The sequence below is a fragment of the Pygocentrus nattereri genome, chromosome 6 (genome assembly GCF_015220715.1).
Source record: "Pygocentrus nattereri isolate fPygNat1 chromosome 6, fPygNat1.pri, whole genome shotgun sequence".
Classification (NCBI taxonomy): Eukaryota; Metazoa; Chordata; class Actinopteri; order Characiformes; family Serrasalmidae; genus Pygocentrus; species Pygocentrus nattereri.
The window spans coordinates 31,428,806-31,442,938 of record NC_051216.1 but is presented as its reverse complement, the minus strand read 5'-3'; the positions used below and the strand labels follow the sequence as shown (position 1 = coordinate 31,442,938).

Genomic DNA, 14,133 nt, shown 5'->3' with positions numbered 1-14,133 from the left:
GGAATAAACAAAGCCAAAAATAAGGCAATTATGAAAAACAGGTCCCTTATAAGCGACGCAAATGCAAAACAAGATTAGAAATTAACATTGCTGCCAAGTGTTAAGTTGTCTAATGGGTATTAATACTATTACAGAGAGCTGACTTAGTGGCAAGCATATCAAATTCTTCAGTCGCTGTTCAGCTAGCTAACGTTAGATGGCCAAGATGACTAATCTACCAAACTAGTTAACTACGTAAATACAAAGAATTGTTCTTTCAACTAAACATGAACATGATCGCAATCCATATTTCCTGTTAGCTAGGTTAGCTATTTCTGACTAAGGTGCTCGACTTCGATCATTTTGAAGGCAGCTAACGTCAAGAAGCAAGAAATGTTCGGGCCTAAGGCTATACGGCCTGCTAGCCAGAGCCAAACCCAGCTGACAGTCGGTCTGTTAACTAACGTTTCCTAGGTTAACTATTCTTCTCTGTGCTTGCTTAGATATTCGTCTGACTGAATTGATGTTTCTTCATTTATATAGCCAATATTTATGGTACACTCTGGCGGCAGAATTCTGCCTAAGTGCAAACACGGCCAACAGGGCTAACAGCTACACTGGCTTTTAAAGAGACACTCGGCAGCCAGCTGGGTTACCCACAGTTAGCAGGCTAACCTGCCGACTTCGTTAGAAGAGAAGAGTTGGATGAAGCCTGACAGATAGGCTGTATTTTCCAAACAAGCTAACCTATATTATGCATTATCACCTCTTTACGTGTATAAGAAAGTGGAGAAAGCGGGGCAAACGACAATCTATCTAGCTAACACAAGTCCTGTCAAAAAGGCCTCAGTCAGACCACTTGTTTGTGTTTTCGGCTATCACAAAACCGAAGCTAGCTAACCAGTCAGCTAGCTATACTGTTAGCTCGCTGCCCTCTTTGTACGAATAATAACGCGGTTTAAGTTGTTTTGCGTGTATTTAGGTAACCTAGCTAGCTAGCTACCAGCGAACCAGTCCAGTGGAGTAGGCAAACTGGCCCGGAGGAGTTAAACAACAAAACGTTGGCAATGTATGTGATGACAAATGGTGAGTCTGAACTCTCTAGCTACAATGACAGGAATTCAGCAGCTAGCTTAGCTAAGCAGTCTGCATTGACTCATAACGAAAGCTCATTTAGCTGTAGCCTCTGAGCTAATGGTAGCTTCCAAGCTACAAACACAGACAGACTGAGCCTCACCACTCACCACTAAAATCACATCGGACCGTCTTCCTTTCGACTGCAGGCTTGATCAGTAACGCGCTGGTAAACGCTCGGCGGTGTCGGGTACATATATCTCGCTCTCTTCTCACACTCAGTGATTAGCTCCTTGGTTTTTTGTCTGCTGTTGGGTGTTTTTCCTGCGTCACCAGCAGCGCTGTCGCCCCCCCTAAACTCTCTCGGCTCGGCTCGGGCTGAGCTCCTGCTCCAGTTCCCATAACTCGAAGGGTGATCCACTGGGCATGCGCACCGAGTCTCCACCGCTCAGAAATCACCGGACTTCACCACAGCACCAAATAAACCAAAACCAAAAGCACAGATCACACACGACCACACTCACACCGCCGTTACACGGTATTGGTAAAATTCAGCATCACGTCAGTTTAAATGTAGCGCCGTATCTCGTATATTAATAAAGTTCTTACATTAAATGTTAATATTACACCGACATAGACAATTTATCATCCAGCGCCTCTGGCTAGTTGAAAATGTCTAATTCAAATATCAAAATAAAATAAAATACAAAACCAAGCTATAATCCTAAAATAATCGAATAGGATTCTTCAGTGAAGAAAGTTGTTATAATAAAACCGTACAAGCATGGCAACTCAAAGATAACACTAAATGCTTAAATGGTTCTTTGTATGATTAAATAAAAGAACCCTTTAAAATGGCTCTACATAGCACCAAAAAGAGTTTGGGTATCGATACAAGTCATATAACTATTTTACTACTACTCAGACACATATGACACACAGAATAACAAATAAAAATCACTTGCAAAGATCTTGTACTATTGTAAATAAAGAACCTGAAAATGACTTCTGCTTTTATTTTTCCATTCTTGTTCTATTATTGGGCATCCATTAGCCTTTTTTTGACTCTGATATTTTGAGTCAGTGCCTTTAAATATCATCCAACAAGGGTTTAAATGGTATGTACCGTGGAGTGAAAGGTTGGGAGGACAAACAAATTGAACCCTTAGAAAAGTAAAAAAGAAAAAAAATCTTTAATGACTATTAACCATTAATGGTTTAAAACAAATAAACAAACTCTTTAAATCTTTTAGCTTGAAGGAGAAGAACGCGTGGTAGCGTATTGTATTGATTTTAAGGACGTATTTTATGTTTCATGCAATCTAGCTTTTCAGGAAATCTGTCCTATTCAGACACGATGAATGCACTGATGAGCGGGAACACGTATGACATAATGCACCACATCAGTTTGTTAAAACCTAGAAGAATTTTCGTTAACCAATGATTAATTCTTATAAAACCTTTATTTCTTAAAGATTAACCTATGTGAATTAAGCATGAGCGGAAACTGTTTAACTGATTTCGTCCCACATATGATTTATGTTTATTAAATATTATTTATGCATTGTTGTTTCATTTTGTGTTATACCTTTATGTTCATTATTCAACAAAATTTAGTTCGGTAGCTTGATTTTAAGTACCTTCATTTGTATACTTTGCCTTATTTGTACACAAAAAGAGAATAAAACGTAACGTTAAAATCTCAGGAGACATTGTCAAGGGAAATAGTTCTTTTTTTTTGCAAAATAAAAGTTTCTAAATTACGTTTTCGGCTAGAATGATTCAAATATAAAACACATATACACACATTTATGTTGCTTTAGGCTTTACGTTCTGTTAAGATACGTTATTATATTCTTATCGACTTGCGCTTTGAGACTCATTAAATCCGCAAAAAGCCGATGTAGCCTCAGAGCCTTTATTTTGAAATACGAAAGGCGGATGTCTTGCTGTACTCGGTTTCGCGTACTGTTCGGCGGTGATGGCGGTCAGCAGCAGTGGACGTTTTTCACGGCTGATTCCGCAGCAGGTTTAGAGCAGCTTCCCATGGGGTGAAAGTACTTTAGAGCCAGAAACACCAGAACTCATCCTTTCTTGTTGTGAAACGCGCCTTTAGAGGAGGAGCTGCTCGGCTCTGTTCGGCTTTGCTCGGCTGGTGAAAATGGCTCCGGTGCAGATCGGCTCAGATGGCCAGCTGGTGCCCGTCGGGGCTCCGACTTCAGCGCCGCAGCCTCCTCCCGCCGCCCCGGCCACTCAGGGGGTCCGGCTGAGTGTTTTAATAGAATTCCTGCTCCAGCGGACCTACCACGAAATAACGCTGCTGGCGGAACTGTGAGTTGTTTACGTGCTGGCCGAGCTAGCTAGCTAACTTACTCGCTCTTCTTCAGTGAATAGGCGTGATGGGCTAGCTGGAATGCTAGCTGACTGATCTCCGTTCATGCTGCCTGTCCAGCTGCCCAGGTTAACTGTTAACTGCTAGCTAGGTTAAGTAAGTTAATGTTGTTGAGGCCCTGTAGATTTCCTAGATCCCATATCCATTAATATTTGTAGTCTTTTGTCACGCATATAACTAAACATTGTAGATTTACTTTAGCCTAAGTAGCGAGCTAACGTTGACTAACTTAGCTTACCTAACTAACTGGGTTATAGCCGGTCAGTAGCGAAAGTAGAGGTAATGCTGATTTGCAAGTAACGTTATGTCCCTGTTTAACTGAGTTTGAGAAGTCATTATTTCACGTTTAGGGAATTGCAGCCTAGGTGTGATTTTGAGCCCTGTGAGTTGCTGACTCACATTAAAACGAGCTTCTGTTACTACTAGTGTAATAATTTGCCAACACCTAACCCAGCAATGTAGAATGTATAGCTTGGGTGTTAAAGTTGCCTGCATTTGAAATTGTGTTCAGCACTAGAATTACTTCTACATTATACTGCAGTAATCATGCTCAGTTGTTCGTGTAAAGTTAATGTCATTTCGGGCTCTGTACACTGCAATAAAAAAGATCCCTATTTGTCGATTCACTGATTTGTATTCATGATTATATTCATGATCATTCATGATTTAGAGCTTGTAATGTTGTGGAAGGATAAATTGTGATGCCTTGATGTGTGCTATGTATTTCAAAAACTATTGTTCTTTTCACAGACTTCCACGGAAAACAGACATGGAAAGGTGAGTGACAGCCGATAGGGCATTTAAAAGAACTCTTAGGTATGCCCTTATTAGTGTCATAGGATGCATTCCAGTAGCACAGGATTGTGGGTCTATTTTTAAGGTTTTGCTTTAACTACATTAATTATGTTTTCATGTGTTTTGTGAATGAGTGCAGGATTGTGAAAATACATGTAATAGTTACGGCAATGTGTTGTTTCCTCCTGCTTCTAACAGGAAAATTGAAATAGTCCAGTTTGCTAGTCGGACACGGCAGCTCTTTGTGCGACTGCTTGCTCTTGTGAAATGGGCAAGCAATGCTGGAAAAGTGGAGAAGTGTGCGGTATGTTTTATTCAGAAAATGTCTGTTCCTTAATCAGAGCTCAAGGTTTTTTTTTCCAGCTGGGCAGTCTTACCTTTTCAATGGTGTAGTAGGACTGTACTATGCAAATATTTTCTGTTGTTCTATATGTTATTTACTGGATCCTCACTTTTCTTGCAGATGATTTCCGCGTTTCTGGATCAGCAGGCTTTCTTGTTTGTTGACACAGCAGACAGACTGGCATCACTGGCCCGGGATGCCTTGGTTCATGCCCGCCTGCCCAGCTTTGCCATTCCCTTTGCCATCGATGTTCTGACAACAGGGTCTTACCCACGTCTTCCCACATGCATTCGGGTAGGTGGTGAATCATGAATTGGCTTAAATCTGGAACCAGAGCTGTGCAGATTAGCTTTATATGGGTTGTTCCTGAGAAACTAGCTAATGTGTTGCCAGGAATGGGTTACTTGTAAGCAGTACATGTGAAATGTAAAATTCTTACTTTAATATTTTTCAGTTTTTTTTAAAAAAGTCACTATATTCATTTATTCTCTCTGAAAGTATCTAGATCAGATATTGTTGAGGAGGCAGGGTGGTGGGCAGGTCTGATTCTGCGTCAGTAAACCACCTGAGCCTGTGTTCAGTGTGTATAAAAAAGGAGCTGAAAGTGCAGACTGTAGGCTGCTCCTTATTCTGACATACTTAGGGTCCCCAAAAGTAGCATCTAATGTTGCTACAGAACATTCTAATGCCAAACAACATATCAGGGCTGATTCAGTACATGAACAGATGTTGTTCATTATAAGAAAACCAGTTGGGGAAAAAAAAAGAAAAGCTGATAGTAAGACAAAAATAATTACTTTTATCCATCTTAAAGCTGCGGATGGCATGTTTTAGGACATTTTAAAAGATTTAACTTGATTGGCAGTCATGGTAGATGGAAACGCAATCAGCTCGAGCTCAAGGATCACGTGATTGCCATGGTCTTCAATGAGCTGCCTGGTTAAATGCGCATTAAGAGCACTACAGCATTTAGTGTAGCCTAATTTTGAAATCCAAAGTCTAAAGTTTTGTGTGTTTCATCTCAGGACAAAATAATTCCTCCAGACCCTATCACCAAAGCAGAGAAGCAGACTACACTAAACCAGCTGAATCAGATTCTTCGGCATCGGCTTGTCACCACAGACCTGCCCCCTCAGCTGGCTAATCTGACTGTGGGTAGGTATTTGCTCTCATTGTCTTGTCGGCCTCTTTTTGGAAGTACCAGGCTACCATGCATTGAGTGTGAGATAAAACCTTTGTTGAGCTTGTGCCCTTGTTTCTTATGCATGTTCAGCCAATGGGCGGGTGAAGTTCCGGGTGGACGGTGAGTTTGAAGCCACGTTAACGGTGATGGGTGATGACCCAGACATTCCCTGGAGGTTGCTGAAGTTGGAGATTCTGGTTGAGGACAAAGAGACAGGGGGTGTGTATATTTGTACACTAAGGTTTTCTTGGTGTGTCTTGGCTGCATAGTATTGTTTGCTTTTTAAAGTGCTCAGCTTGATGTGTTCTGGCATTTCCTTTACAGATGGTCGAGCATTGGTGCACAGCATGCAAGTGAATTACATTCACGAATTGGTACAGTCCCGTCTGTTTGCAGATGAAAAGCCTCTCCAGGACATGTACAACTGCCTACGTATCCTTTCAGCCTTTTATGTTATAGTGCACTTCCAGCCATTTCACACTTATCTTCCATTCCATAGTTAACACAGTGCCTTAAAGGAATCACAGCAGTCTATGTGCCTTAGGCCCATCATTTGTCTTTTTTAATACATATTCTATTTGCTGTTTGAACATAGCTGTTGGGAACTGCTAAAATAGCATCACCGTAAACTGCAAACAGTGAACATATCTATTTAACATTTCTAATCTAAATGATTGCTATGTTGTTTTTGCAATGTGGTTTCTAACCATGTGCATTATCACTGATGGCTGAAAGCCAGGTCAGGCTGAAGCTGCTGCAGAAGGTGCATTGCCAGTCTGTAGCTGTGCACAATGCACAGGCATTAGCTGCATTCCAGTAAGCCCTGGGGTTGGCTGTGTTTTTGCAACTCCTCATTCACTCTGTGTCTATGGAGACAACATTTTATCGAGATTTTCAATTTTAAAATATGCTTTTGTATATGTAAAATCCAGCAATCATGGCCTTCCTTAGAATTCCTGGAACGTCAAATCCTTTCTAAGGAAGAAAAATCAGGGCAGAATCAATTTCTGAAATTCTGTCAAGCTATAAATAGATTCGATCTTGTTTTTCTGACTGAAAGTAGTACCAAGCTCCTTTCCAAGTAGTAGTACATAATGCGTAGTTGTTAGTAGTTTTGGGCTTGTTTTTCAGTGACATAAATTACCCATGTCATTCCATGTGTAATCCTTAACTGACAGTCACAGATTCCTTTTGCCTGTCCCTGCAGCTGGAGGTGTTGCACTCTCAGACACTGATGCTAATCAGAGAGCGCTGGGGAGACCTGGTGCAGGTGGAGCGCTACCTTCCAGCTAAGTGCCTCACCTTGGCTGTTTGGAAGTAAGAGCCACTAATACTGCTTTTTTTCCAGCACTTCCACATGCTCAAATAACACCATCTCAATAAAAAAAGCTTTTAACTCTATGTGTAGGTTCTTTAAACTTCAAAAAGGTTTGTTAAAAGTTCTTTAGGGATGCAGAAGGATACAAAAGTGATTTTTCTGTGGCATTGCTTAAAAGAACTCTTTTGGCACCTGTGTTTATTACCTGTGTAAAATATGCCTGATCATTTGTTAGTTTGTATCCCTGCTCGTATTAAGCATAATTCATTGTACTATACCACTTTGAAAGAGATCTTTTTATTTTAAAATCTTCCCTTGACATGTAGTGACTTTTGCCCACCTATAAAACCAATACTGTCTAAATTACTGCATGTCAGTGAACGAGCAGAAATAATCTTAACCAATAGTATTTTATTTCATCTCCCCCTCTCCCTCCATCAACACTCATCGCTGAAGGAAAGTGCTCAATTAATTTAGAGATCTTGGAAATACATTGCACTACAGAAGGAAGATGCATTATGACTTTTCGATTTGTATAAATTACACAGCATAGTCTCTTACAGTCCTTGCCTTCTCTAGCCAACAGGTGCTGGGTCGTAAGACAGGCACAGCATCGGTGCATAAAGTCAGCATCAAGATTGATGAGACAGATGGATCCAAGCCATTACAGATTTCCCATGAGCCTCTGCTGCCAGTCTGCGATTCCAAACTAATGGAAAGAGCCATGAAGGTGGGAGCTCAGAGTATGCTGTGTGTCCAAAGCTCATCAAATGTTTTTTTTTTTTTTGATGGGGAGTTTGTCCCCCCATTTGCTGCAGGAGTAGCTCTTTACATTGGTTATTGGGAGGTTTTGATTGCAGTTAGCCATAAGAGCATTACTGAGATCAGGTACTGATGTTGGACAGTTAGTTATGGCTCACAAACGCCACTCCAACCCATCCCAAACATAGTGCATGGTGGTTAATAATTCTAGAGAATGCAGTATTACTGCTCCACATCCTAATGCTGATGCTTGGCATTGGACATGGTAAACTTATGTGACTGCTCCAGAGTGTCCCATGCTTTTCTGTGGAGATTATACAAGCTGTGTATGTGTGCAGTGGAATGCCTTTGTCAGTATTGGGTGCATCTTAAGGTAGCTGACTTTGCTAATTTAGAAAGGATGTCTGGATACTTTTGACTGTATAGTGTATCACAGTGTAGTGTATTTGCTGCCAGTGGTGTCCTTTGCATTTGCTTCTTTCAGTGCAGGTGCCTGAAACAGCAAGTGATTTACAGAACATTCTGAACAGCAGCATCAGAATCCAGTACTTTTAAGTTTGGGTGATTTTTGCAGGAATCTTTGTTTTGATCTTCATTGCAGATTGACCATCTCTCAGTGGAAAAGCTTTTGATTGACAGCGTTCATGCCCGCTCCCATCAGAAGCTGCAGGAACTCAAAGCCATACTGAAGAGCAACAACCCTAGTGACAACTGTAAGAGACTTTCATGCCACAGTAACCCTTTCCATAGGTGTTAGGAACAACAGCCAGTAGAAAATCGGAGCAGTTATGGATGCAAAACCAGTGTTTGTGTTTCTTCTACAGCGTTCATAGAGACTGCTCTTCCCACTCTGGTCATTCCTATCCTGGAGCCTTGCGGACGGTCTGAGTGTCTTCACATATTTGTTGACTTGCACTCGGGAATGCTTCAGCCAATGCTATATGGAATTGGTAAGATCATTTAGAGCAAGTGCATGTTAAAGAGAAATGTCTCCAGTAAACATATACAACGTATACATTGAGAGCCAAAAATATTTCTCAAGACAACTGATTTGCTGCAATTGTGTTCCATTAGCAATTTTATATATATATATATATATATATATATATATATATATATATATATATATATATATATATATATATATATATATATGTGTGTGTATATATGTATATATATATATATATATATGTATATATATATATATATATATATATATATATATATATATATATATATATATATATATATATATATATAATTTTTATTTATTTATTTATTTTTTTAATTTGCACATTCTCGAAAGAGAACTACACCTTTCAGGATACAAATTCTGTCTCTGTGGTTGCTCTTTTAAGCGCAGGTCTTCAGTACCTTTTAATTAGTGAATAGAATTGACCCAAGTACCATACCTCCCAGAACTTTTTATTTTGTTATTTGTGTATTATTTAAGTAAAATTGGTTTCAGAGTGGTACAAATGCATAGCTTGCTCTGGGAAAGTGAATGTAATGTACACAGTCAGACTTTATGGGACCTTAAGGGATAACCTTAATGGATGTACTAAGACCATATGATACCTTTTGATGCACTTTCAGTGTTTGTATGTTGGCGGCAAATATGTATCTGTACAATCACCTTTTATCTGACAGTGTATCACGAAAATACTGATGATAATTATATCTTTAGAATTTTTTTTCTTATGCTATATTTTAGTTGTACTAGTAAGGTTGCATCACTTTTGGTTTCAGATATTCAGTTTTGCTTTTAACTACTGTAGCTGTAAAATGCCTAAGATCAGTCGTAATATATAGGTTATGTTGTGGTGTACTTAAAATACTGAAGATAATAATATTTTTATTATTATAATGTTGTTTTATTGCCTAGCCCAAACTCTTAACTACACCTTCTCTTTTCTAGATCAGTCCATGCTGGATGACATTGAGAAAACCATCAATGATGACATGAAACGCATCATCACGTGGTTACAGCAACTGAAGTAAGCAGTTACTTATTACGTTGCTGTGCCAGACTGGATTATTACTCTACAGAAGATGCTTTAAAGCAATGGTTGCTGTTTTAATGCTAAATGCTCTCTCTGTATTTGGATAGATTCTGGTTGGGTGAGCAGAGATGTAGGCAGTCAGTGAAGCATCTACCCACACTGTGTACAGATATTCTGCACTTGTCTAACTCTGCTTCTCATCCTGTGGGCAACCTATCAAAACACCGCCTCTTCATCAGACTCACTCGTCTGCCACAGTACTACATTGTAAGAGCTTTCATTGTCGATGGAGAATTATGTCTTGAAGGCAGTAGGTAGTCATTGCTTTGTTTTGCCTCAGTGATTTTAAGCTGTACTTGTTTTCACTTGCCAGGTGGTTGAAATGTTTGATGCAGCTAACAGCCCCACAGAGCTGCAGTATAAATACTATTTCCTATCGGTGAGCCAACTGGAGGTGGAAGATGGGCTGCCCTGTGCTCAGCTACTACAGCAGTTCAAGCCCAATCTGGAGGAGCTGGTACAGGATCTCTCATCTGGTCGAATGGTCCGGCTTGGAACCAAGAGGAAGGTAGATAGCACGTTGTTCTTGATTAGAAATAAATTGTTCTGCATTTTGGAAGTACTAAGAGCATTCAGGTAAACTTGAAAATAATCCAATAGTTTCCTTGTACTTCATATCGGTGTTGGTCATTCTATTATAGCTATCAGGAGAGCAGGGTGCTACTGAGCCTAAAAAACCCAAGCGCTCAGGAGAGATGTGCGCCTTCAATAAGGAGCTGGCCCACCTGGTAGCCATGTGTGACACCAACATGCCTCTTATTGGCCTGCGTTGCGAGGTATAGACATATTGATTGAAGTGGCATCATATGTAATAGACATAAAAGCACAATGTAATAATTTTAATCATTTATTTTACCTTTCTCTCAGCTGTCCAATATGGAAATCCCTCACCAAGGGGTCCAGGTTGAAGGAGATGGCTGTAGCCATGCTATTCGTCTTCTCAGGTAAGTCTGTCGCTATTCTTCAGACTTTACCTTTACAGGTGCTGTACAAACTTTCTTTGTTCAGTTGATTAATCAAGCTTCCCTAACCGTCCTTCCAGGGTACCACCTTCTAAAGGTGTCGGAGAGGAGACAAGGAAGGCTCTGGATCGCTCTCTGCTGGACTGCACCTTCAGACTCCAGGGCCGCAATAATCGCACTTGGGTGGCAGAGCTGGTCTTTGCCAGTTGTCCACTTAACAGCACCTCAAGTAAAGAGCAAGGTGGGATTAACCTTGTGTGCTTTGGCTTTTAGCTCTTCAGCTCCTTGTTGAGTTTAATGATTATTCATCCACTATTGGTCATGTGTCAGGCAAAAAGTAATGAAGCTGAACATGTAAATGGACTGTCAATTGTGAGTATGGCTTTGTGTGTTTATGCAGCCTCCACACGGCATGTCTACCTGACCTACGAAAACCCACTGTCAGAGCCAGTGGGAGGACGGAAGGTGGTGGAAATGTTCCTGAATGACTGGAACAGCATCAGCCAGTTGTATGAGTGTGTGCTAGAGTTCTCCCGTGCTCTGCCTGGTGAGTACATCACTTTGACCACATTCACCCAGTGTACAGTGTTCCTGTACTTCCATGTAAAAGTTAAACATTAGCATGCAGTGTGGACTACAGTGACCTATGTAGAATAGGGAGTATTTGTGATAAATGGCACTCCAGTAAAAGCCATGTCTTTGCATGGGCTGCATGGGCTTCACCAAACCTTAGTTGATCTTCTATTTATCCCTGCAGAAATGCCCTCTTATTTGAGCTTGTTTTCTGAAATACGGTTGTATAACTACCGGAAACTGGTTCTGTGTTATGGCAACACCAAAGGCAGCTCAGTAAGTACAGATTTGAGTATTGGTTACTTGCCTATTACAGTATGTCTGTTGTTTGCTTCTCTATTAAATGATCTATATTACTTGAAATGACATATCTAAAGGTGACAATCCAGTGGAACTCTGTGACCCAGCGTTTCCACCTTGCTCTGGGCACAGTTGGGCCTAACTCGGGCTGCAGCAACTGCCATAACATCATTCTTCATCAGCTCCAGGAGATGTTCAACAAGACCCCCAATGTGGTGCAGCTGTTACAGGTCTGTGCAGTGCTTTTTTTTTTTTTTTTTCTTTCTTTTTTTTTTTAATTGTTTCTTCCCATTTGACATTCATTTCATGCACTATGAGAATTCTTGAAGTTTTTGTATGTTTTGCAGTATAGATAACACCTTGGTGAAGCACATGTAATTAACAGCAGTGGTTTTTACTACTAGAGGCCCTCTCTTGTGCATTTTTTTTTTTCTGCTCCAACACACCTGATTCAACTAATCAGCTGGTTAACATGTCCTTCCTGAGTTGAAGTGGGTGTAATAGAGCAGAGAAAACTCCAAAATGAGAACAATGCTCTGGCTGAATTGGTTCATCACTTCTTCCACATGGTATTAACTCCAAATGTTTTCTTGTTCCCCAGGTGTTGTCAGACACACAGGCCCCTTTAAATGCCATCAACAAGCTGCCCACAGTACCCATGCTTGGTCTGACCCAGAGGACCAACACAGCCTACCAGTGCTTCTCCATTCTGCCTCAGTCACCCACCCACATCCGCCTTGCCTTCCGAAATATGTACTGCATTGACATCTACTGCCGCAGCCGAGGAGTAGTGGCCATCCGAGATGGTGCTTATAGCCTTTTTGATAACACCAAGATTGTAGAGGGCTTCTATCCAGCTCCTGGGCTGAAGGTAAAAAAAAGGCCCGTCATAATTGTCATAATTAGTAACATTAGCTGGAATGTATGCCCTCAAAGCTTTCGTGTGCCTCACTTTAAGAGTGTTATTGTGGTCTGGACTTTGAGTCTCTATGGCTATCTCTGTCCTACTCGATGCTATCCTTGGTGTCAGCCATATATACCTTGATCTCATTCAGAATTTTTTTTTTCTCAGTTATTGATACTGTGTAACTCACTGTCAGAGCTGGCACACTTAATGCCTAAATTTGTTGTTTTTCCATGCAGACTTTCTTGAACATGTTTGTGGACAGCAACCAGGATGCACGGCGGCGTTCAGTCAATGAGGATGACAACCCTCCCTCACCAGTGGGCGTGGATGTCATGGACACACTAATGCCCCACATTCCAGCCCAGCCGACAATCAGAGGCCAAGGAGTTTACCCACCTCTCACGTCTCCACCTACTCCCTACCATGGCAATGTTGCCCCATCACCCTCCATGATGCCAACGCAGTCACCAGGTTGTGTGTGTGTGTGTGTGTGTGTGTGTGTGTGTGTGTGTGTGGTGTCTCGTGTAGTTCTTAAGTAAAAACTGGCCTCCGCTCTCTCCATACCATAATCGCTTGGCAGTCCATCGTAGTGATGGGGCATAAGAAAAAGGCAGCAGAGGATTCCTCTGGTGGTCATCTCTCCCATTGAAAGCGCATTCCAGTCAGCTAGCCTGTCTCTGTGCGAACCTGCATGCATTTGTTGGTATCCATGTGCTCATGTTGTCACATTGACCTGCACATGAAGCATGCTTAAAATCTTGTGCCTGAACACTCATCTCAGCCCTGGGCCCTGCAGCTGCTGTTGTGCTTTGGCTTTAGTGTGCTTGTGTGTGAGTGTGAGAGAGGGAGAGACACAGTCTTGTCAGCAGCTGTCCGATGAGGCCACTGATCAGTTGATTGTGTGCAGGGAACATCCATGCAGCCAATTCCCCTAGTGGAGCTCTGCGGGCCCCCTCGCCCTTCGGCCCCACTCCATCACCCTCCTCTCTGGGTATTTCTATGGGCCAGACCTCCAACTTTGCCAGCCCGCATGGTAAGTGCCCGAGGGGGCAGGATCCAGAGTTTGGTGGTGGCCATAGCACCCTTAATTATATTCTCTGCTGCGGAGGAGCCCTGGGCAGGCTGATTAAGACCGGTCTGTGGGATTCTTTCTTATAGGGACAGCTTTGTGGGCAAAGATGGTGAAGGAAATCACTTGTTACTAACATCACTGCACTGAGAGATTAGATGTGGTTTCTAGGTTGAATGGGCACTTGGTGATGGTTTTCAGTACTAGTTTCTTATTTCTTCTGATGCTGTGAATGAGTCCTGACTGACCATATGCATGCACTTTAATATAAGGAGGCCAGAGGCACTTTATGAACCAACTGATAATGAAAGTGTGATCCGTGAATTCTGCTGTTTTGAGTTTCTATTGCATGTGTAAATCTCAGAAAAATGTTTAATCAAAAATAGACACACAACTTGTTCAGTGTCAAATTG

At 41.4% G+C, this 14,133-nt stretch overlaps 2 protein-coding genes across 15 annotated transcripts in view; one reads left to right on the top strand and one right to left on the bottom strand.

The window, feature by feature from the left end:
* Positions 1-1,462, bottom strand: part of usp9 (ubiquitin specific peptidase 9) — a 42,272-nt gene extending 40,810 nt beyond the window's left edge. For 7 of the 13 annotated variants that reach the window (XM_017695269.2, XM_017695273.2, XM_037539608.1 and 4 more), the window contains exon 1: positions 1,224-1,461. The gene's annotated coding sequence lies outside the window, so the exon portion shown is untranslated. Of the gene's footprint in view, positions 1-1,223 lie in introns of all 13 variants that reach the window. The other 6 variants (XM_017695265.2, XM_017695267.2, XM_017695270.2 and 3 more) reach the window with 2 other exon arrangements.
* A 1,540-nt stretch (positions 1,463-3,002) lies between these two features.
* med14 (mediator complex subunit 14) overlaps positions 3,003-14,133 on the top strand; it is an 18,856-nt gene continuing 7,725 nt past the window's right edge. The window contains exons 1-23 of one of the 2 annotated variants that reach the window (XM_017695279.2): positions 3,003-3,384; positions 4,196-4,222; positions 4,439-4,544; positions 4,704-4,877; positions 5,609-5,738; positions 5,857-5,985; positions 6,091-6,198; positions 6,951-7,083; positions 7,664-7,814; positions 8,448-8,559; positions 8,671-8,796; positions 9,765-9,843; positions 9,957-10,116; positions 10,223-10,417; positions 10,551-10,685; positions 10,777-10,853; positions 10,952-11,112; positions 11,272-11,418; positions 11,629-11,720; positions 11,822-11,974; positions 12,346-12,615; positions 12,888-13,122; positions 13,559-13,684. In XM_017695279.2, coding sequence (XP_017550768.1) covers positions 3,215-3,384; positions 4,196-4,222; positions 4,439-4,544; positions 4,704-4,877; positions 5,609-5,738; positions 5,857-5,985; positions 6,091-6,198; positions 6,951-7,083; positions 7,664-7,814; positions 8,448-8,559; positions 8,671-8,796; positions 9,765-9,843; positions 9,957-10,116; positions 10,223-10,417; positions 10,551-10,685; positions 10,777-10,853; positions 10,952-11,112; positions 11,272-11,418; positions 11,629-11,720; positions 11,822-11,974; positions 12,346-12,615; positions 12,888-13,122; positions 13,559-13,684 — 3,196 coding nt within the window. In that variant the 5' untranslated portion in view covers positions 3,003-3,214. The remainder of the gene's footprint in view (positions 3,385-4,195; positions 4,223-4,438; positions 4,545-4,703; positions 4,878-5,608; positions 5,739-5,856; positions 5,986-6,090; positions 6,199-6,950; positions 7,084-7,663; positions 7,815-8,447; positions 8,560-8,670; positions 8,797-9,764; positions 9,844-9,956; positions 10,117-10,222; positions 10,418-10,550; positions 10,686-10,776; positions 10,854-10,951; positions 11,113-11,271; positions 11,419-11,628; positions 11,721-11,821; positions 11,975-12,345; positions 12,616-12,887; positions 13,123-13,558; positions 13,685-14,133) is intronic. The other variant, XM_017695280.2, reaches the window with a different exon arrangement.